This window comes from Nerophis ophidion, linkage group LG01 (genome assembly GCF_033978795.1).
Source record: "Nerophis ophidion isolate RoL-2023_Sa linkage group LG01, RoL_Noph_v1.0, whole genome shotgun sequence".
NCBI classification, from domain to species: Eukaryota; Metazoa; Chordata; class Actinopteri; order Syngnathiformes; family Syngnathidae; genus Nerophis; species Nerophis ophidion.
This window is the reverse complement of record NC_084611.1, coordinates 47900318-47923138: the sequence shown is the minus strand read 5'-3', so window position 1 is coordinate 47923138 and position 22821 is coordinate 47900318. Positions and strand designations below refer to the sequence as shown.

General features: G+C 42.2%; 2 protein-coding genes across 4 annotated transcripts in view; both read left to right on the top strand.

Annotated features, from left to right (window-relative positions):
• Positions 1-12558, top strand: part of si:dkeyp-118a3.2 (uncharacterized) — a 33664-nt gene extending 21106 nt beyond the window's left edge. Inside the window, exon 6 of one of the 3 annotated variants that reach the window (XM_061874778.1) lies at positions 11747-12558. In XM_061874778.1, coding sequence (XP_061730762.1) covers positions 11747-11912 — 166 coding nt within the window. In that variant the 3' untranslated portion in view covers positions 11913-12558. The remainder of the gene's footprint in view (positions 1-11746) is intronic. The other 2 variants (XM_061874702.1, XM_061874865.1) reach the window with 2 other exon arrangements.
• Positions 12559-19040: 6482 nt separating this feature from the next.
• tyrp1b (tyrosinase-related protein 1b) overlaps positions 19041-22821 on the top strand; it is a 24379-nt gene continuing 20598 nt past the window's right edge. Inside the window, exon 1 of the mRNA XM_061905355.1 lies at positions 19041-19165. Coding sequence (XP_061761339.1) covers positions 19152-19165 — 14 coding nt within the window. The 5' untranslated portion in view covers positions 19041-19151. The remainder of the gene's footprint in view (positions 19166-22821) is intronic.

Below are 22821 nucleotides of genomic sequence, written 5' to 3'. Positions count from 1 at the left end.
TTCCTGCCCCCTTTGACATAATACATTATCTTACTTCATGAATATCATTTAAGCAGACACATATATCCAAATGTAATGAAACAATCAAAGACAAAAAACACAAGAAAAACACAACAAGTACAAAACTTCATAAAGTATAAACCAAACCAAGAAAATAATAGTAATAATATAATACACCCCACGGAATGATACAGAGGAAATACAAAACCAGACAAAAAATAAGTAAATTAATAAATAAAAAACAAAATGTAAACACTTATGGCTGTCCATATGATCTTATTGTTCCATCTTTATATATTTTTTTCAATTGGAATATATTTTTACAGTTTTTTATCTCGTTGTAAAGAGAATTCCACAATTTTACCCCCACCACTGATGTACACATTTGTTTTAAAGTTGTCCTTGAATATTGTTGTTTGAAATGACCTTTTCTTCCATGCTCTGTATTCTCAGAAGTGATGACAAACATTTTTTGTAAATTTGCTGGTAATGTTTTACTTCTAGCCTTAAATATGACACCCAATGTCTGTAGCTTTACTAGCTCCTGTAGTTTCAATAGTCCAGAGTTCCATCCATCCATTTTCTACCGCTTATTCCCTTTTGGGGTCGCGGGGGGCGCTGGCGCCTATCTCAGCTACAATCGGGCAGAAGGCGGGGTACACCCTGGACAAGTCGCCACCTCATCGCAGGGCCAACACAGATAGACAGACAACATTCACACTCACATTCACACACTAGGGCCAATTTTGTGTTGCCAATCAACCTATCCCCAGGTGCATGTTTTTGGAAGTGGGAGGAAGCCGGAGTACCCGGAGGGAACCCACGCATTCACGGGGAGAACATGCAAACTCCACACAGAAAGATCCCGAGCCTGGATTTGAACCCAGGACTGCAGGAACTTCGTATTGTGAGGCAGACGCACTAACCCCTCTGCCACCGTGAAGCCCCTAGTCCAGAGTTAATAAATAAAATGTTAGTGTGTTCTAAGTAATCTACTTTATGAATAATCCTTATAGCTCTTTTCTGTAATTTATACAATGCCTTTATGTTACTCTTATAAGTGTTCCCCCACACTTCCACACAGTAGCTTATATATGGCAATATAAGTGCACAATACAATATGCGCATTGCCCTATAATCTAACATATATTTTACCTTGTTTAATATAAAAATACTCTTAGACATCTTTTTTCGTACATGTGCAATATGAGATTTCCATGTCAGACCGTCATCCAGTATCACTCCCAAAAATCTAAGTTCAGAAACCCTTTCAATATCAATTCCATCTATCGACAGTTTGATGGTGTCCTCTCTTTTCCTCTTACCAAAAATCATAAACTTTGTTTTTTTTTAACATGTAGAAGGTTGCATCAACCTGGAGCAGGTTGTATCAACATGTAGCAGGTTGAATCAATATGTAGCAGGTTGTATCAACACGTAGCAGGTTGTATCAACATGTAGCAGGTTGGATCAATATGTAGCAGGTTGGATCAACATGTAGCAGGTTGTATCAACATGTAGCAGGTTGGATCAATATGTAGCAGATTGCATCAACATGTAGAAGGTTGCATCAACATGGAGCAGGTTGTATCGACATGTAGCAGGTTGAATCAAGATGTAGCAGGTTGCATCAATATGTAGCAGGTTGCATCACCATGTAGCAGGTTACATCAATATCTAGCAGGTTGCATCAACACGTAGCAGGTTACATCAGTATGTAGCGGGTTGCATCAACATGTAGCAGGTTGTATCAGCATGTAGCAGGTTGCATCAATATGTAGCAGGTTGCATCAATATGTAGCAGGTTGCATCAATATGTAGCAGGTTGCATTAACATGGAGCAGGTTACATGAAAATGTAGCAGGTTACATCAATATATAGGAGGTTACATCAATATGGAGCAGGTTGCATCAACATGTAGCAGGTTGCATCAACATGTAGCAGGTTGCATCAACATGTAGCAGGTTATATCAACATGTAGCAGGTTGCATCAACATGTAGCAGATTGCATCAACATGTAGCATGTTACATCAATATGTAGCAGGTTGCATCAATATGTAGCAGGTTGCATCAACATGTAGCAGGTTACATCAATATGTAGCCAGTTGCATCAACATGTACCAGGTTGCATCAATATGTAGCAGGTTGCATCAACATGTAGCAGGTTGCATCAACATGTAGCAGATTGCATCAACATGTAGAAGGTTGCATCAACATGGAGCAGGTTGAATCAAAATGTAGCAGGTTGCATCAATATGTAGCAGGTTGCATCAATATGTAGCAGGTTGCATCACCATGTAGCAGGTTATATCAACATGTAGCAGGTTGCAACCATATGTAGCAGGTTGCATCACCTTGTAGCAGGTTGCATCAATATGTAGCAGGTTGCATTAACATGTAGCAGGTTGCATCAAAATGTAGCAGGTTGCATCGATATAGAGCAGGTTGCATCATCATGTAGAAGGTTGCATCAACATGTAGCAGGTTGCATCAATATGTAGCAGGTTGCATCAACATGGAGAAGGTTGAATCAATATGTAGCAGGTTGCATCATTAGTAGCAGGTTGCATCAATATGTAGCAGGTTGCATCAACCTTGTAGCAGGTTACATCAACATGTAGCAGGTTGCAACAATATGTAGCAGGTTGCATCAGCATGTAGCAGGTTACATCAGTATGTAGCGGGTTGCATCAACATGTAGCAGGTTGTATCAGCATGTAGGAGGTTGCATCAATATGTAGCAGGTTGCATCAATATGTAACAGGTTGCACCAACATGGAGCAGGTTACATCAAAATGTAATAGGTTACATCAATATTTTGCAGGTTACATCAACATGTAGCAGGTTGCATCAACATGTAGCATGTTACATCAATATGTAGCAGGTTGCATCAATATGTAGCAGGTTGCATCAATATGTAGAAGGTTGCATCAACATGTAGCAGGTTACATCAATATGTAGCAGGTTGGATTAACATGTAGCAGGTTGCATCAATATGTAGCAGGTTGCATCAACATGTAGCAGGTTGCATCAACATGTAGCAGATTGCATCAACATGGCGAAGGTTGCATCAACATGGAGCAGGTTGAATCAATATGTAGCAGGTTGCATCAACATGTAGCAGGTTGCATCAACATGTAGAAGGTTGCATCAACATGTAACAGGTTGAATCAATATGTAGCAGGTTGCATCAATGTTTAGCAGGTTGCATCAATATGTAGCAGGTGTCATCACCATGTAGCAGGGTACATCATTATGTAGCAGGTTGCATCAACACGTAGCAGGTTACATCAGTATGTAGCGGGTTGCATCAACATGTAGCAGGTTGTATCAGCATGTAGCAGGTTGCATCAATATGTAGCTGGTTGCAACAATATCTAGCAGGTTGCATCAATATGTAGCAGGTTGCATCAATATGTAGCAGGTCGCATCAACATGTAGCGTGTTACGTCAATATGTAGCAGGTTGCATCAATATGTAGCAGGTTTCATCAACATGGAGCAGGTTGCATCAACATGTAGCAGGTTGCATTACCATGTAACAGGTTGCATCAACATGTAGCAGATTGCATCAACATGTAGCACGTTACATCAATATGTAGCAGGTTGCATCAATATGTAGCAGGTTGCATCAACATGTAGCAGGTTACATCAATATGTAGCCAGTTGCATCGACATGTACCAGGTTTCATCAATATGTAGCAGGTTGCATCAACATGTAGCAGGTTGCATCGACATGTAGCAGATTGCATCAACATGTAGAAGGTTGCATCAACATGGAACAGGTTGAATTAAAATGTAGCAGGTTGCATCAATATGTAGCAGGTTGCATCAATATGTAGCAGGTTGCATCACCATGTAGCAGGTTACATCAACATGTAGCAGGTTGTAACCATATGTAGCAGGTTGCATCACCATGTAGCAGGTTGCATCAATATGTAGCAGGTTGCATCAACATGTAGCAGGTTGCATCAAAATGTAGCAGGTTGCATCGATATAGAGCAGGTTGCATCAACATGTAGAAGGTTGCATCAACATGTAGCAGGTTGCATCAATATGTAGCAGGTTGCATCAACATGGAGAAGGTTGAATCAATATGTAGCAGGTTGCATCAATATGTAGCAGGTTGCATCAATATGTAGCAGGTTGCATCAACCTTGTAGCAGGTTACATCAACATGTAGCAGGTTGCAACAATATGTAGCAGGTTGCATCACCATGTAGAAGGTTACATCAGTATGTAGCGGGTTGCATAAACATGTAGCAGGTTGTATCAGCATGTAGCAGGTTGCATCAATATGTAGCAGGTTGCATCAATATGTAGCGGGTTGCATCAATATGTAACAGGTTGCACCAACATGGAGCAGGTTACATCAAAATGTAGCGGGTTACATCAATATTTTGCAGGTTACATCAACATGTAGCAGGTTGCATCAACATGTAGCATGTTACATCAATATGTAGCAGGTGCATCAATATGTAGCAGGTTGCATCAATATGTAGCAGGTTGCATCAACATGTAGCAGGTTACATCAATATGTAGCAGGTTGGATTAACATGTAGCAGGTTGCATCAATATGTAGCAGGTTGCATCAACATGTAGCAGGTTGCATCAACATGTAGCAGATTGCATCAACATGTAGAAGGTTGCATCAACATGGAGCAGGTTGAATCAGTATGTAGCAGGTTGCATCAACATGTAGCAGGTTAAATCAACATGTAGAAGGTTGCATCAACATATAACAGGTTGAATCAATATGTAGCGGGTTGCATCAACATGTAGCAGGTTGTATCAGCATGTAGCAGGTTGCATCAATATGTAGCTGGTTGCAACAATATCTAGCAGGTTGCATCAATATGTAGCAGGTTGTATCAATATGTAGCTAGTCGCATCAACATGTAGCGCGTTACGTCAATATGTAGCAGGTTGCATCAATATGTAGCAGGTTGCATCAACATGGAGCAGGTTACATCAATATCTAGCAGGTTACATCAATATGGAGCAGGTTGCATCAACATGTAGCAGATTGCATCAATATGTAGCAGGTTGCATCAATATTTAGTAGGTTGTATCAACATCTAGCAGGTTGTATCAACATGTAGCAGGTTGGATCAATACGTAGCAGATTGCATCAACATGTAGAAGGTTTTATGAACATGGAGCAGGTTGTATCAACATGTAGCAGGCTGAATCAATATGTAGCAGGTTGCATCAATATGTAGCAGGTTGAATCAATATGTAGCAGGTTGCATCACAATGTAGCAGGTTACATCAATATGTAGCAGGTTGCATCAACATGTAGCAGGTTAAATCAATTTGTAGCCAGTTGCATCAATATGTAGCAGGTTGCAACAATATGTAGCAGGTTGTATCAACATGTAGCAGTTTGCATCAACATGTAGCCGGTTGCATCAATATATAGCAGGTAGCATCAATATATAGCAGGTTATATCAATATGTAACAGGTTGCATCAATATGTAGCAGGTTGCTTCAACATGTAGCAGGTTACATCAATATGTAGCAGGTTGCATTAACATGTAGCGAGTTGCATCAATATGTAACAGGCTGCTTTAACATGGAGCAGGTTGCATCAAAATGTAGCAGGTTACATTATTATCTAGCAGGTTGCATCAACACGTAGCAAGTTGCATCTACATGTAGCAGGTTAAATCAGTATGTAGCAGGTTGCATCAACACGTAGCAGGTTGCATCAACATTTAGCAGATTGCATCAACATGTAGCAGGATGCATCAACATGTAGCAGGTTGCATCAATATGTAGCAGGCTGCTTTAACATGGAGCAGGTTGCATCAACATATAGCAGGTTACATTAATATCTAGCAGGTTGCATCAATATGTAGCAGGTTGCATCAATATGTAGCAGGTTGCATCAATATGTAGCAGGTTGCATCAACATGTAGCAGGTTGCATCAACATGTAGCAGGTTGAATCAATATGTAGCGGGTTGCATCAACATGGAGCAGGTTGCATCAACATGTAGCAAGTTGCATCAACATGTAGCAGGTTGAATCAATATGTAGCGGGTTGAATCAACATGAAGCAGGTTGCATCATTATGTAGCAGGTTGCTTCAATATGTAGCAGGTTGCATCAATATTTAGCGGGTTGCATCAACATGTAGCAGGATGCATCAACATGTAGCAGGTTGCGTCAATATTTAGCAGGCTGCTTTAACATGGAGCAGGTTGCATCAACACGTAGCAGGTTACATCAATATCTAGCAGGTTGCATCAACATGTAGCAGGTTGCATCAATATGTAGCAGGTTGCATCAATATGTAGCAGGTTGCATCAACATGTAGCAGGTTACATCAATATGTAGCAGGTTGCATCAACATGTAGCAGGTTGCATCAATATGTCACAGGTTACATCAACATGTGGCAGGTTGCATCAACATGTAGCAGGTTGCATCAATATGTAGCGGGTTGCATCAACATGGAGCAGGTTTCATCATTATGTAGCAGGTTACATCAATATCTAGCAGGTTGCATCAATATGTAGCAGGTTACATCAATATGTAGCAGGTTGCATCAACATATAGCAGGTTGCATCAACATGGAGCGGGTTACATCAAAATGTAGCAGGTTACATCAATATCTAGCAGGTTTCATCAATATGTAGCAGGTTACATCAATATGTAGCAGGTTGCATCAACATATAGCAGGTTGCATCAACATGGAGCGGGTTACATCAAAATGTAGCAGGTTACATCAATATCTAGCAGGTTGCATCAATATGTTTTAGGTTGCATCAACATGTAGCAGGTTGCAGCAACACTTAGCACGTTACATCAATGTGTAACCAGTTGCATCAACATGTAGCTAGTTGCATCAAAATTTAGCAGGTTGCATCAACATGTAGCAGGTTTCATCAACATGTAGCCAGTAGCATCAACATGTAGCAGGTTGCATCAATATGTAGCAGGTTGCATCAATATGTAGCAGGTTGCATCAACATGTAGCAGGTTGCATCAAAATGTAGCAGGTTACATCAATATAGAGCAGGTTTCATCAACATGTAGCAGGTTGCATCAACATGCAGCAGGTTGCATCAATATGTAGCAGGTTGCATCAACATGTAGCAGGTTTCATCAACATGTAGCCAGTTGCATCAACATGTAGCAGGTTGCATCAAAATGTAGCAGGTTGCATCAATATGTAGCAGGTTTTATCAACATGTTGCAGGTTGCATCAGAATGTAGCAGGTTGCATCAATATGTAGCAGGTTGCATCAACATGTAGCAGGTTGCATCAACATGTAGCAGGTTGCATCAATATGTAGCAGGTTGCATCAATATGTAGCAGGTTACATCAATATGTAGCAGGTTGCATCAACATATAGCAGGTTGCATCAACATGGAGCGGGTTAAATCAAAATGTAGCAGGTTACATCAATATCTAGCAGGTTGCATCAATATGTAGCAGGTTAAATCAATATGTAGCAGGTTGCATCAACATATAGCAGGTTGCATCAACATGGAGCGGGTTACATCAAAATGTAGCAGGTTACATCAATATCTAGCAGGTTGCATCATTATGTAGCAGGTTGCATCAACATGTAGCAGGTTGCAGCAACACTTAGCACGTTACATCAATATGTAACCAGTTGCATCAACATGTAGCAAGTTGCATCAAAATTTAGCAGGTTGCATCAACATGTAGCAGGTTTCATCAACATGTAGCCAGTAGCATCAACATGTAGCAGGTTGCATCAATATGTAGCAGGTTGCAACAACATATAGCAGGTTGCATCAAATTGTAGCAGGTTGCATCAATATAGAGCAGGTTGCATCAACATGTAGCAGGTTGCATCAACATGCAGCAGGTTGCATCAATATGTAGCAGGTTGCATAAACATGTAGCAGTTTTCATCAACATGTAGCCTGTTGCATCAACATGTAGCAGGTTGCATCAATATGTAGCCAGTTGCATCAACATGTAGCAGGTTGCATCAAAATGTAGCAGGTTGCATCAATATGTAGCAGGTTGCATCAACATGTAGCAGGTTGCATCAAAATGTAGCAGGTTGCATCAATATGTAGCAGGTTGCATCAACATGTAGCAGGTTGCATCAACATGTAGCAAGTTGCATCAAAATTTAGCAGGTTGCATCAACATGTAGCAGGTTTCATCAACATGTTGCCAGTAGCATCAACATGTAGCAGGTTGCATCAATATGTAGCAGGTTGCATCAACATGTAGCAGGTTGCATCAAAATGTAGCAGGTTGCATCAATATAGAGCAGGTTGCATCAACATGTAGCAGGTTGCATCAACATGCAGCAGGTTGCATCAATATGTAGCAGGTTGCATAAAGATGTAGCAGGTTTCATCAACATGTAGCCAGTTGCATCAACATGTAGCAGGTTGCATCAATATGTAGCCAGTTGCATCAACATGTAGCATGTTTCATCAAAATGTAGCAGGTTGCATCAATATGTAGCAGGTTGCATCAACATGTAGCAGGTTGCATCAAAATGTAGCAGGTTGCATCAATATGTAGCAGGTTGCATCAACATGTAGCAGGTTGCATCAACATGTAGCAGGTTGCATCAATATGTAGCAGGTTGCATCAACATGTAGCAGGTTGCATCAATATGTAGCAGGTTGCATCAACATGTAGCAGGTTGCATCAATATGTAGCAGGTTGCATCAACATGTAGCAGGTTGCATCAATATGTAGCAGGTTGCATCAATATGTAGCAGGTTGCATCAACATGTAGCAGGTTGCATCAATATGTAGCAGGTTGCATCAACATGTAGCAGGTTGCATCAATATGTAGCAGGTTGCATCAACAATTTAGCAGGTTGCATCAATATGTAGCAGGTTGCATCAACATGTAGCAGGTTGCATCAACATGTAGCAGGTTGCATCAATATGTAGCAGGTTGCATCAACTTGTAGCAGGTTGCATCAATATGTAGCAGGTTGCATCAACATGTAGCAGGTTGCATCAATATGTAGCAGGTTGCATCAACATGTAGCAGGTTGCACCAATATGTAGCAGCTAGCAAAATACTCATTTACAGCTTGAAGATTGAATAAAAGACGGATCCTCATTTCTCTCAATCTTGTTTCTTTCTGACGGACTCACAATAGCTGATCTTGGTCCAATCTTAGAAGTTGGTGGTCCACGATGCTCTGGACCGCCCTCTCCCTCTCTTTCATCCATCTTGTCTTCTAATATTACACCATCTTTCCTCATCACATGGCCAAAATATTGAAGGTTCTTGTTTTAATTGTATTTAGTGGTAGTTTATTACGATTCAAACAACAGATATTAATTAATCATGTACACACTTAGATTAATATTTTTTTTTTAAATGCAATACAATTTTATTTTATTTTTATTTGTTTGGAGGGGGTCTGTTTCTCAGTACCTGTATTATGATTTGCCTATCAAATAAATAAATAAATAATATAAAAAAAAGGATTACTTTATTTTAACGTACATGCTACCTCGGTACAAAAATGTGTTAGGAGACCGACTTGTGTGCTAGCTGGCAAATGCCACTCCCAAATTACATCCTAAAAGGATTTTATATACAACTGTGACCAGTTTTTGTGCAAAAAAAAAATGAAACTTACTCCAAAAATGCATGACATTATGGCAATAAAATTACATTTGTGTTCAAATATTGGGGTCTTTTCTTGAGCTAATATTAAATATGCAAATATATATATATATATATATATATATATATATATATATATATATATATATATATATATGTAGGTGTGGGAAAAATCACAAGACTTTTTCCCACACCTACATATTGCGCTCTACCACGGTATCGAGCACTATTCTCTGGATAATCCAATCAAGTCAAAGATATATACACATAAATATGTATATATATATATATATATCTTTGCTTCGTTCAACAATTAGCGTTGATGTGTGATCATAAAGAATAGTGTGATTAATCTTCATCCGTTTATAATATTGCAATTATGTTTTTAAATGAATCACATGCCTTATCCGGCCCACCAAACCAACCACCAACAACTACCCAAATAGTCTTGATGAAACCATTCAAAGTAGGGTGGATCATGCATGCGGTCCCCCTGCCACCCTGAAGGGGGCAACAGTGAGATATATGTGTTACAGTGAAACAGCAGTGGGTGAGTAGAAGAAGATTACTCATTCAACCTGGAAATTTTTTTTAAATAAATGGCAAAAATCCGACTTTTAACAACAACTAGGCAAGAAAGTGAATTGTGTGTCCTGAACAATTGCTGGAGTCATTGTTTCTGTGGTACTTTTTAAGTGACGGACACATTGTTACAGACTACAGCAACAATGGTTGAAATCCAAACATGTAATCTTAATTTCTAAACTTGGTCAAACATTTATAAGTAGATATAATTTGTGTAAAAATATATTTTGTTTCTTTTGTATTGAAATTGCAGACTTTGCGATGTATTCTGTATTCGTAGTTGTGTTGTTTTTGTCTGGGAGTAACCATCAAACGTCCCTCATCACATGAAGTGTTAAATGTGACCAGTAGTGGGCGACAACACTAATAGTCCCATACAATCTTTGGTGTGTGAATGTTGTGTCATTTTCTATAAGTTGTAGTTTATTGTGTGAATATATTTGCACTAAACCTATTTTATTCATGTACAATACACAATAGACATTATCTATATAAAAAACACAATGGACATTATTTATGTAAAATACACTATATACATTATTTATATAAAATAAATAATGTGCATTATTTATATAAAATACACAATGGACAATATTTATATAAAATACACAAAGGACAATATTTATATAAAATACACAATGGATATTATTTATATAAAATACACAAGAGACATTATTTATATAAATACATACTAGACATTATTTATATAAAATACACAATGGACATTATTCATGTAAAATGAATGGACTTTATTTATATGATACACAATTTACATTATTTATGTAAAATACATAATGGACATTATTTATGTAAAATACATAATGGACATTATTTATGTAAAATACATAATGGACATTATTTATGTAAATACACAATGGACGTTATACTTTTGTCATGTTTATTTAATGTTCATAGTTTCAGTATTACAAACCTAAGGAAGATGTGTAAAGAAATACAACTAAGGAGAGAAAACAAATCACAAAAATGAACATCAACCCTCAACAAAAGTTCTGGAGCTTCTGTTTCTTCATGCTGTCAACTACCTGCACACCCTGGGAAGGAGTAGCGAGGGCAGAATAGTGAATGTATTGACAGTGCAGTGTGGAAGCTGATGTGTTTACTTTGTGATGAAGTAAACAAAGTCGCTTTCTCACTAAACATCCACATTTCAATGTCGGGCCCCTGAGCCCTCGGCCTCTTGAAACTAAAACCGAGTTGGTTTAGACATGCTCACCATTTTTGTTTATTTCGAGAAAAACAGTTTGCATGCTGACAAAGTTGAGCCTTATTTGGCAAAACTTTGAGTTGAGTGTCTGTGGGTCGAGACAAAACATGTCGCGGGACACAAACTTTAGACTGTCCTGACTGACAGTAGCTGGGCCCTGAGTCCTGAGACCTGAGTCCTTAGTCCTGAGTCCTGAGTCCTGAGGCCTTAGTCCTGATGCCTGAGTCCTGCATGGACTGACCTGATCAATAAAATGTTGTTCCACCTCTGAATTGCAGAGAGAGATTCTCCTCTTCAGCAGAGTTCTTATCACCCCATCCAACATTTGCTCTTCTGGTTCCAGGATGTCGGCACCAGACCAGTGCGATGTGGCAACAACCCTGGCACAAAACCCTGAGGGCCCCCAAGGGCCACACATGATAAACATGTCAAACCTGCACATCTCCACGGAGGACTCAGCCAACACTGGACCAGGACCTGAGTCCTTGCTTCGGACTTCCATGCTCTAGACTGCTTCGCGTGGTTAAATGAGGTGAACCCCGGGCCCCCAAGGGCCCCTGCAGACACACAGGAAGTGAGCATGGAGGAGTTGGAATTAGTTAGGGTAACATGAACATGTCAGCGTGTGACGATGCTGATAAGCTCAATCTTTCAAAAGTAATCTTTGTCATCAATCCACTTATTTTGTGCCAGGACAAAAATATTGTTTAACATTTCCAACTAAATAATATCCTTGAATGTATTCTTTCAACTTGTGCACAATAAAACAATGAAGAATGAATTCTTTATAATTCTCTGTCATTCACGGACTTCACCGAGGACATTTTCTTTCAAAATGGAATGATTTTCCCACAATTCATGCAGCGTCTGTATATAAACATTTGAACTCTTTAACACTTTTTAAAAAACTAATATTTACAACAAATGTTGTGTTGTTTTACTCAAAGGGGAACTTTGTTGCACTTTTTTGGGAATGTTGTCTATGATTCATAATCCTTATCGAAGACAAGAACACGTGTTTTCTTTTTGTGTGACTTCTGAGTCATGAATAAAATCCAGCAAAAGTCAGCTAACAATGGAGTCACTCTATTCTGCCTGGGAAGCGGTCCACTCCACAGGTTTAAAACTCAAGGCCCGGGGGCCGTATCTGGCCCGTCACGTCATTTCATGTGGCCCGCCAACGCCCTAGAAAAATATGCATCAATGAAGTACAAAGTATCTTTTTGTACTAAATGTATTTGTTCTTTCCATTTTAATAAAATATATGTATATACCTATATACATATATATATATATATATATATATATATATATATATATATATATCCATCCATCCATCCATTTTCTACCGCTTATTCCCTTCCGGGGTCGCGGGGGGCGCTGGCGCCTATCTCAGCTACAATCGGGCGGAAGGCGGAGTACAGCCTGGATAAGTCGCCACCTCATCGCAGGGCCAACACAGAAAGACGGACAACTTTCACACTCTAGGGCCAATTTAGTGTTGCCAATCAACCTATCCCCAGGTGCATGTCTTTGGAAGTGGGAGGAAGCCGGAGTACCCGGAGGGAACCCACGCATTCACGGGGAGAACATGCAAACTCCACACAGAAAGATCTTCAACCTGGATTTGAACCCATGACTGCAGGACCTTCGTATTGTGAGGCAGACGCACTAACCCCTCTGCCACCGTGAAGATATATATATATATATATATATATATATATATATATATATATATATATATATATACACATTTGGAACCTCAAAGACAATAATGTTGAATATTCAATAACATGGCAAATTCTTGCATCAAGCACACCTTACAACAGTGGTAATAAAAGATGCAACCTATGCTTGAAAGAGAAACTGTTTATTATATATCATCCAGATCTATCATCCCTCAACAAGCGCAGTGAACTCATTTCAACATGCCGCCACTGACGGAAACACCTCCTAGGTAACACATGAGCCAATCACCACACCCTACGCCTGCCTGTACCCACCCACCCTGTGCCCTATATCAACCATTGTATGTGAATGCTTCCATTAAAATTTCCTGATGATTGAGGGAACCCCTCATGAAACAGTTCTGTAGAGATGAAGTAGTCTTGTGATTTTTCCCACACCTACATATATATATATATATATATATATATATATATATATATATATATATGCACTGCATGAGATTGCATACCTTTTAAATGTTAAAATTATGCAATATTGCAACAAATAATATATTACCATGGTTTCCATCCATCCATCATCTTCCGCTTATCCGAGGTCGGGTCGCGGGGGCAGCAGCCTAAGCAGGGAAGCCCAGACTTCCCTATCTCCAGCCACTTCGTCTAGCTCTTCCCGGGGGATCCCGAGGCGTTCCCAGGCCAGCCGGGAGACATAGTCTTCCCAACGTGTCCTGGGTTTTCCCCGTAGCCTCCTACCAGCTGGACATGCCCTAAACACATCCCTAGGGAGGCGTTCGGGTGGCATCCTGACCAGATGCCCGAACCACTTCATCTGACTCCTCTCGATGTGGAGGAGCAGCGGCTTTACGTTGAGCTCCTCCCGGATGGCAGAGCTTCTCAGCCTATCTCTAAGGGAGAGCCCCGCCACCCGGCGGAGGAAACTCATTTCGGCCGCTTGTACCCGTGATCTTATCCTTTCGGTCATGACCCAAAGCTCATGACCATAGGTGAGGATGGGAAAGTAGATCAACCGGTAAATTGAGAGCTTTGCCTTCCGGCTCAGCTCCTTCTTCACCACAACGGATCGGTACAACGTCCGCATTACTGAAGACGCCGCACCGATCCGCCTGTCGATCTCACGATCCACTCTTCCCCCACTCGTGAACAAGACTCCTAGGTACTTGAACTCCTCCACTTGGGGCAGGGTCTCCTCCCCAACCCGGAGATGGCACTCCACCCTTTTCCGGGCGAGAACCATGGACTCGGACTTGGAGGTGCTGATTCTCATTCCGGTCGCTTCACACTCGGCTGCGAACCGATCCAGTGAGAGCTGAAGATCCCGGTCAGATGAAGCCATCAGGACTACATCATCTGCAAAAAGCAGAGACCTAATCCCGTGGCCACCAAACCGGAACCCCTCAACGCCTTGGCTGCGCCTAGTAATTCTGTCCATAAAAGTTATGAACAGAATCGGTGACAAAGGACAGCCTTGGCGGAGTCCAACCCTCACTGGAAACGTGTCCGACTTACTGCCAGCAATGCGGAACAAGCTCTGACACTGATCATACAGGGAGCGGACTGCTACAATAAGACAGTCCGATACCCCATACTCTCTGAGCACTCCCCACAGGACTTCCCGAGGGACACGGTCGAATGCCTTCTCCAAGTCCACAGAGCACATGTAGACTGGTTGGGCAAACTCCCATGCACCCTCAAGAACCCTGCCGAGAGTATAGAGCTGGTCCACAGTTCCACGACCAGGACGAAAACCACACTGTTCCTCCTGAATCCGAGGTTCGACTATCCGGCGAAGCCTCCTCTCCAGTACACCTGAATAAACCTTACCGGGAAGGCTGAGGAGTGTGATCCCACGATAGTTGGAACACACCCTCCGGTCCCCCTTCTTAAAGAGAGGGACCACCACCCCGGTCTGCCAATCCAGAGGTACCGCCCCCGATGTCCACGCGATGCTGCAGAGTCTTGTCAACCAAGACAGCCCCACAGCATCCAGAGCCTTAAGGAACTCAGGGCGGATCTCATCCACCCCCGGGGCCTTGCCGCCGAGGAGCTTTTTAACTACCTCAGCGACCTCAGCCCCAGAAATAGGAGAGTCCACTACGGATTCCCCAGGCACCGCTTCCTCAAAGAAAGACGTGTTGGTGGGATTGAGGAGGTCTTCGAAGTATTCCCTCCACCGATCCACAACATCCGCAGTCGAAGTCAGCAGAACACCATCCGCACCATACACGGTGTTGATAGTGCACTGCTTCCCCTTCCTGAGGCGCCGTATGGTGGTCCAGAATCGCTTCGAAGCCGTCCGGAAGTCGTTTTCCATGGCTTTCCCGAACTCTTCCCACGTTCGAGTTTTTGCCTCCGCGACCGCTAAAGCTGCACACCGCTTGGCCCGTCGGTACCCGTCCACTGCCTCCGGAGTCCTATGAGCCAAAAGAACCCGATAGGACTCCTTCTTCAGCTTGACGGCATCCCTCACTGCTGGTGTCCACCAACGGTTTCTGGGATTACCGCCACGACAGGCACCAACAACCTTGCGGCCACAGCTCCAATCAGCCGCCTCGACAATAGAGGTTCGGAACATGGTCCACTCGGACTCAATGTCCCGCACCTCCCCCGTGACATGTTCAAAGTTCTCCCGGAGGTGGGAATTGAAACTTTGTCTGACAGGAGACTCTGCCAGACGTTCCCAGCAGACGCTCACAATGCGTTTGGGCCTCCCAGGTCTGTCCGGCATCCTCCCCCACCATCGCAGCCAACTCACCACCAGGTGGTGATCGGTAGAAAGCTCCGCCCCTCTCTTCACCCGAGTGTCCAAAACATAAGGCCGCAAATCCGATGACACAACTACAAAGTCGATCATGGAACTGCGGCCTAGGGTGTCCTGGTGCCAAGTGCACATATGGACACCCTTATGTTTGAACATGGTGTTTGTTATGGACAATCCGTGACGAGCACAAAAGTCCAATAACAAAACACCACTCGGGTTTAGATCCGGGCGACCATTCTTCCCAATCACGCCTCTCCAGGTTTCACTGTCGTTGCCAACATGAGCGTTGAAGTCTCTCAGTAGGACAAGGGAATCACCCGGAGGAGCACTTTCCAGTACTCCCTCGAGTGTACCCAAAAAGGGAGGGTATTCTGAACTGCTGTTTGGTGCGTAAGCACAAACAACAGTCAGGACCCGTCCCCCCACCCGAAGGCGAAGGGAAGCTACCCTCTCGTCCACTGGGTTGAACTCCAACGTGCAGGCTTTGAGCCAGGGGGAAATGAGAATTGCCACCCCAGCCCGTCGCCTCTCACTGCCGGCAACGCCAGAGTGGAAGAGGGTCCAGTCCCTCTCGAGAGAACTGGTTCCAGAGCCCTTGCTGTGCGTCGAGGTGAGTCCGACTATATCCAGCCGGAACTTCTCTACCTCGCGCACTAGCTCAGGCTCCTTCCCCCCCAGTGAGGTGACGTTCCACGTCCCAAGAGCTAGCTTCTGTAGCCGAGGATCGGACCGCCAAGTGCCCTGCCTTCGGCTGCCGCCCAGCTCACAATGCACCATGGTTTCCTTGCATTTTTATTTGTTAAAATAAAAATCAATACTTCAATATCTGCTTGACTTATGGTTTTAAAAGCACGTAATCCATACAATTGTAAACTGTAAAAAAGACAATACATTTTACATTAAAACTACAAAGTTTTATTTTTTACAGCACATTCAATTGAAAACTGTAAATTGAAAAAAAAAAACTCGACCACTTTGTAAAATCTACGGTTGTTATTACTGTAAATGGAAAAATGGTAGCTCAGTTATTTTACAGTAACAAACTGGCAGCTCACTTGCCAGAATTAAAAAAAATAACAGTGGTCTATTTACAGTAATATGTTGAACAAGCTTCCTTAAATTTTACAGTAAGATTCTGGCAACAAGTGTCAGAATCTTACCGTCGCATTCCTTCTCACTTCATCCCCTCCCGCCTGCTCTAATGTCTATAATATACATATTTTTGTGTTTATTGTCCTCTACGTTTTACACAGAACTGTATTGTCTATACCAGGGGTGGGCATTACGTCGATCGCGATCGACTGGTCGATCTCGGAGGGTGTGTCAGTCGATCTCAAGCCAGGCATTAAAAAATATACATAAAAATGAGCAATCATCAATCATACCAAGACTTCACTTTCGTCAGTTGTTTGACATTCTCGGCACCTGAGGATCTTGTGAGATGACGCTGGCTGCTGCAAGCTCATATTTAAGAAAAAAAATCACAAACAGGGCGGACGCAGAGAAACACATTTTATTTCTAGAGACTCCGTAGCTACTGTCAAAACTCTAAAGACCGACTGCACAGTTCCTGTCTTCACCATAAAAGACCTGTTTCATCCTGCCTGTGCTAACAAAATAAGAGTCTCAGAAAGCTAGCGTGCACAAGCTAGCAAGCTACGGAGTTTGATACCAATGTATTTCCCCCCCGCCCTCAGCGACCGCTTTCTCACTTGCTTGCCCACCCGCACACTCACTGACGTCACTCACCTGCTGCCAGACATTAAAGGGCCACACACATATGCGACTCTCATAACAAAGTGTTTAAAAACGAGTATGCAAGTTGGACAAATGTGATGCCAAATCCAACCACTTTCATGTGGTATTGGACAGAAAGGAGGACTTTTTTTTTCCTCCATTTGAAAATGCGGACGTTATCAGTACCACTGTCTAATTCCAATCAATGCAAGTCATCAGAATCAAATACACCAACTTATATTCTTGTCTTCATGAAAAAAAGGAATCTATGTGTGTTAAACATGCTTGTATTATCATTAAACACCATTAACTTGTTAACAAAAATGTCTCTTTCATAAATAAATGAATATAAATTATAAATAGGAATGAGGTAGATCTCCTCGACTTGGTCAATTAAAAAGTAGCTCACCTGCAGAAAAAGTGTGAGCGCCCCTGGTCTATATGGACTAGTTCTAAACTGGACTCCGACGGGGGGCAAGACAGAATCAAACATCTTGCAAACTCAATAAAGTTGACTGTGGAGCAAAATGTACGCAAAATGTCGACTAAAACATGTTCAGTACATCTCATCTGGACCAGTGGTCCCCAACCAGCGGTCCAGGGACCGGTACCGGTCCGTAACGCACAAAAACATTAAAACATTTAATTTAATACATTTTCTCCGACTTAACTTTGGCCTGTCCCACCAGACCAGGGGGGGGGTTTGAAAATACAATGTCTAGATTTGTATTTTATTTTATTTTTTTATTTTTTTACTTTCACGCTCCCCTGAAGTTTGTTCCCGGGGACACAAAAGGGCCTCAGTCATAAACATGTTAAACTTAAGTCACATATTATTATTATTATCTATTTATTGCTTAAATCTTTTTTGTCATATTTAAATTGTTTGCATTTTTTTTTATTCATAATAATTTTAGAATGTGCTGTTTAAAACATAGCTGTGGGCCACAAACGGTCCCCCGGCCACACTTTGGACACCACAGCAGTAAACAATTCCAACAATCTTGGTTATAAATGTGTATAAAAACTCTTTATTGTAATTATTCTATCTTTGTTACACGCACATTAATGAATATAAACATGTACATTTCCATCAGCAGGTCGATGGTTTATACTTAAAAAACGTATTCACCTTTTGTGAATAGGCATGCAAATAATCACAATAATACATCTAAAATATTGTTGTAATAATTATGTATTGTATATATAATTAATCATAATTGAAGGTTTGATGCTGATTTAAAATATTTAGGTTTTGGTTGTTTAATAAAAATGTTTGTTAAAAGCCAAAAATTACTGAGAAAAAGCCACTATTACCTTTTTGATATGATTATGATTGTAAGCTTGAGGATATGATCAGAGTTATGATCACATGGTGCAACTTTCTATAATTCCATGTGTGTGTGTGTGTGTGTGTGTGTGTGTGTGTGTGTGTGTGGGTCCAAGAAGGTCTTGGTCATGCGCTGGTTGGCTATTTAAGTCAGAAGAGCCGGAATAATGAACTCTTGGGGGCCGACTAAGACTTTGGCACAGAGAGGAGCAACATGCAGACTCACAGGTAGGAACTTGTTTTGTCTCCATACCAATAATTTGGTACCCGTACCAAAATGTATTTCCATACTTTTTCTAAATAAAGGGCAACACAAAAAATGTCATTATTGTCTTTTTTGTAACGAAAAATGTTAGTCTACATGAAACATATGTTTATTATTGTCATTTAGTGCTTTAATAAAATGTTGAACATACTAGACAACTTGTCTTTTAGTAGTAAGTAAACAAACAAAGACTCCTAATTAGTCTGCTGACGTATGTAGTAACATATTGTGTACGTTATAGTCTTTTATTTTGTCAGCAATATGAAAGAGAAACTGTAAAAAGGGATCATTAATCCACTTGTTCACCTACTGTTAATATCTGCTTATTTTTAAATTTAACATGTTCTATCTACACTTCTGTTAAAATGTAATAATCACTTATTCTTCTCTTCTTTGATGCTTTCCATTAGTTTTGGATGATACCACACATTTAGGTATCGATCCGATACCAAGTAGTTACAGGATCATACATTGGTCATTTTCAAAGTAGTAGTATCAACTCGATACCCTCTTGTACTTGGTATCATTACAGTGGATTTCAGGTGTGGATCCACCCATTGCGTTTGTTTACATTGAGGAGTGCTAGCTTGCTGTTAGCGGTGAGCTATTGTATCCTCCTACGGTGTGTAGTGAAACATTTTTAACTATTCCTTGTCCTCCAGTGACAACGATACTTGTAAGAAACTTATTTATTTGTCACCATGGAGGCCAGGATTAGTGATTTGTCCTCAGTACACGTCTCATATGTGATGTGTTCAGATACTAAGTACTATAAAAGTACTTCTGATGGTGGGAGTGCTCTTTGAAGAACAACTTCTACCTCATGCAGTACAAAACTGTTGAAATATGTTCGGGCAATATTATATTGTAACGGACTTCCTGCCTTCCCCGTGTGGGTTGCGGGGACACCTGACACAAGACGCATCATAGCAGTTTTGACCTTGATGTATTATTTCAACAAATCCCTGGTCCGTTGGCCTTTTGGTCACGTCACTTTTCAGCGCGCTCTTCCGGCCTGTCTGCTGCCGCTGCACGCCTTTCGGTCTGCGTCCGCTGCGGGGGTGCGTCATCGCTCTCGTGGTGTGGGTTGTCGCGCTTCTGGTCTGCTGGCCGGTGTTTCCTCCTCCGTGCTGCCTCCTCGGTCGTTCCTCCCTCGCCCTTTTTGTATTCTAGCAGCAGATAGACAGATTGTGAGCAGCTGTGTGATCTACGCACCTGGCTCAAATTGCTGCTGCGGTGTCACGCCTCTCTTCGCCGCCGCATGCACCGCCTCCCAGCCTCCAGGTAGGCCTGCGCTGCTGCTTTCCGCCCGTTGTCGGCCCGTCGACAGTGTCTCTCCACATACCTCCCCCGCCAGTTCGAAGCCGGGCTCCAGTCCGGCCGAGCGTGCTCCCCCCCCCTGTTTCCTTACAGGAGCGGGAAAAAAATTGCTGCGGCCCTCTGACTTCTTTGCCTTTGTCTTTTGTGAGTTTTTCCTTGTACTCTTCGTCCTCTTCTTTCTTTTCTTGCATTTCTCCAAGAATGTCTTGAGCTTTTCACCACCTCTTCTTTGTTCTCAATTTCCTCCTCTTCTTTTCCATCTTTATCATTTTCCAGCAATTCTTCAATTATTTCTTCTATTTCAATTTCTTGAGTTACTTCTTCTCGTTCAAGTTTTTCTTTGTCTTCTTCTTCCTTTTCTTGCATTTCTCCAAGAATGTTTCTCTCAATTTCTTCCTTTTCTTGTTCGTCTTCATCACTTTCCAGCAATTCTTCAATTATTTCTTCTATTTCAATTTCTTGAGTTACTTCTTCTCGTTTAAGTTTTTATTTGTCCTCATCTTCCTTTTCTTGCATTTCTAAAGGAACTTTTTCCTCAATTTCTTGAGGTTCTTCGACTTCGTCTTCATTTTCAATTTCTTCTTCATCTTCATCTTCTTCCAGAATTTCTTCAATTATTTCTTCTTCTTCCTCATTTTCTTGAGTTTCAAATTCTTCTTCTTTAACTTCTTTATCTTTAACTTCTTCTTCATCTTCAATTACTTCATTTTTATCATTTTCATCTTCATAATCTTCTAGAATTTCTTCAATTATTTCTTCTTCTTCTTTTTCCTTTTCATCCTCATCATACTCTTCCTCCTCGTCATAATCTTCATCCTCTTCCAGAATTTCTTAAATTATTTATTTTTCTTCATCATTTTCTTGGACTTCACCTTCTTTAACTTCTTTTCCATCATTATCAACTTCTTCTTTAACATAAATTTTATCATCATTGTCATCTTCTATATGTACTTCTTCTTCCGGGGGGCACTCGTCCTCCTTCCTTTTGACCGACAGCTCGCCTCCCAGGTAGATGGCCTCGACACCAGCTTTCTTGGCTTCTTCGTTTGTCGTTTCCAACAATGCTAGCATCATCTGGGTTTCCTGACGTTTCTTTTCGAGCAGCCTGGTGTAACTCGCCACGAGAGCCCAGATGACGCCGTCGTCCTCCGCTTCTTCAGGTCTTCCTCGGTTGGGCGCCAATGTAACGGACTTCCTGCCGTCCCCGTGTGGTTTGCGGGGACACCTGACACAAGACGCATCATAGAAGTTTTGACCTTGTTTTATCATTTCAACAAATCCCTCGTCCGTTGGCCCTTTGGTCACGTCACTTTTCAGCGCGCTCTTCCGGCCTGTCTGCTGCCTCTGCACGCCTTTCGGCGTCCGGGGCTTGCGTCCGCTGCGGGGGTGCGTCATCGCTCTCGTGGTGTGGGTTGTCGCCCTTCTGGTCTGCTGGCCGGTGTTTCCTCCTCCGTGCTGCCTCCTCGGTCATTCCTCCCTCGCCCTTTTTGTATTCTAGCAGCAGATAGACAGATTGTGAGCAGCTGTGTGATATACGCACCTGGCTCAAATTGCTGCTGTGGTGTCACTCCGCGTGTGTCACGCCTCTCTTCCCCGCCGCATGCACCGCCTCCCGGCGTCCAGGTGGGCCCGCGCTGCTGCTTTCCGCCCGTTGTCGGCCCGTCGGCGGTGTCTCTCCTCATATATGTTTTCTGCAATTTAGACAGCAAATCACTAAAATCAATAAATATTAGTTTGTCAAGTGCCTCTATTTCCTGTTGGGCGAACAAAGGTGGTTGGTATCCAAGGGAACATTTAAAGGGGGATATGTCGGTAACCAAGCTTTTCATAGAATTGTATGCATATTCGACCCAAAGTAAGAATTTGCTCCATGAGGCGAGCTGGCAGGTTGCAACACAACGCAGCATGGTCTCCAGGCATTGGTTGGTGGCCCTGTCTGCCTGCCCGATGGTATCCCGAGATGAGGCTGACCGTAGCCCTGACCCCCTTGCAGAAGTTCTGCCACACAAGGGACTTTGACTGGGGGCCACAGTCAGACAGGTGCAGGGTGAGGAGGTCAGCAGTCTCAGAGGAGGATGGAAGCTTGGAGAGAGGAACGAAATGTGCCGCCTTAGAAAAACAGTCCACAGTGGTTAGGATGGTGGTGTTACCTCTGGACAAAGGGAATCCTGTCATGAAAGAATAGGCAGGGGGCACAGGAGACCCACCGGAGGTCTGTTAGAGGCCTTACTGCAGGAACAAGTGGTACAAGCGGCGACGAACTCACGAGTGCCTGCTGCCATAGACGGCCACAAAACTG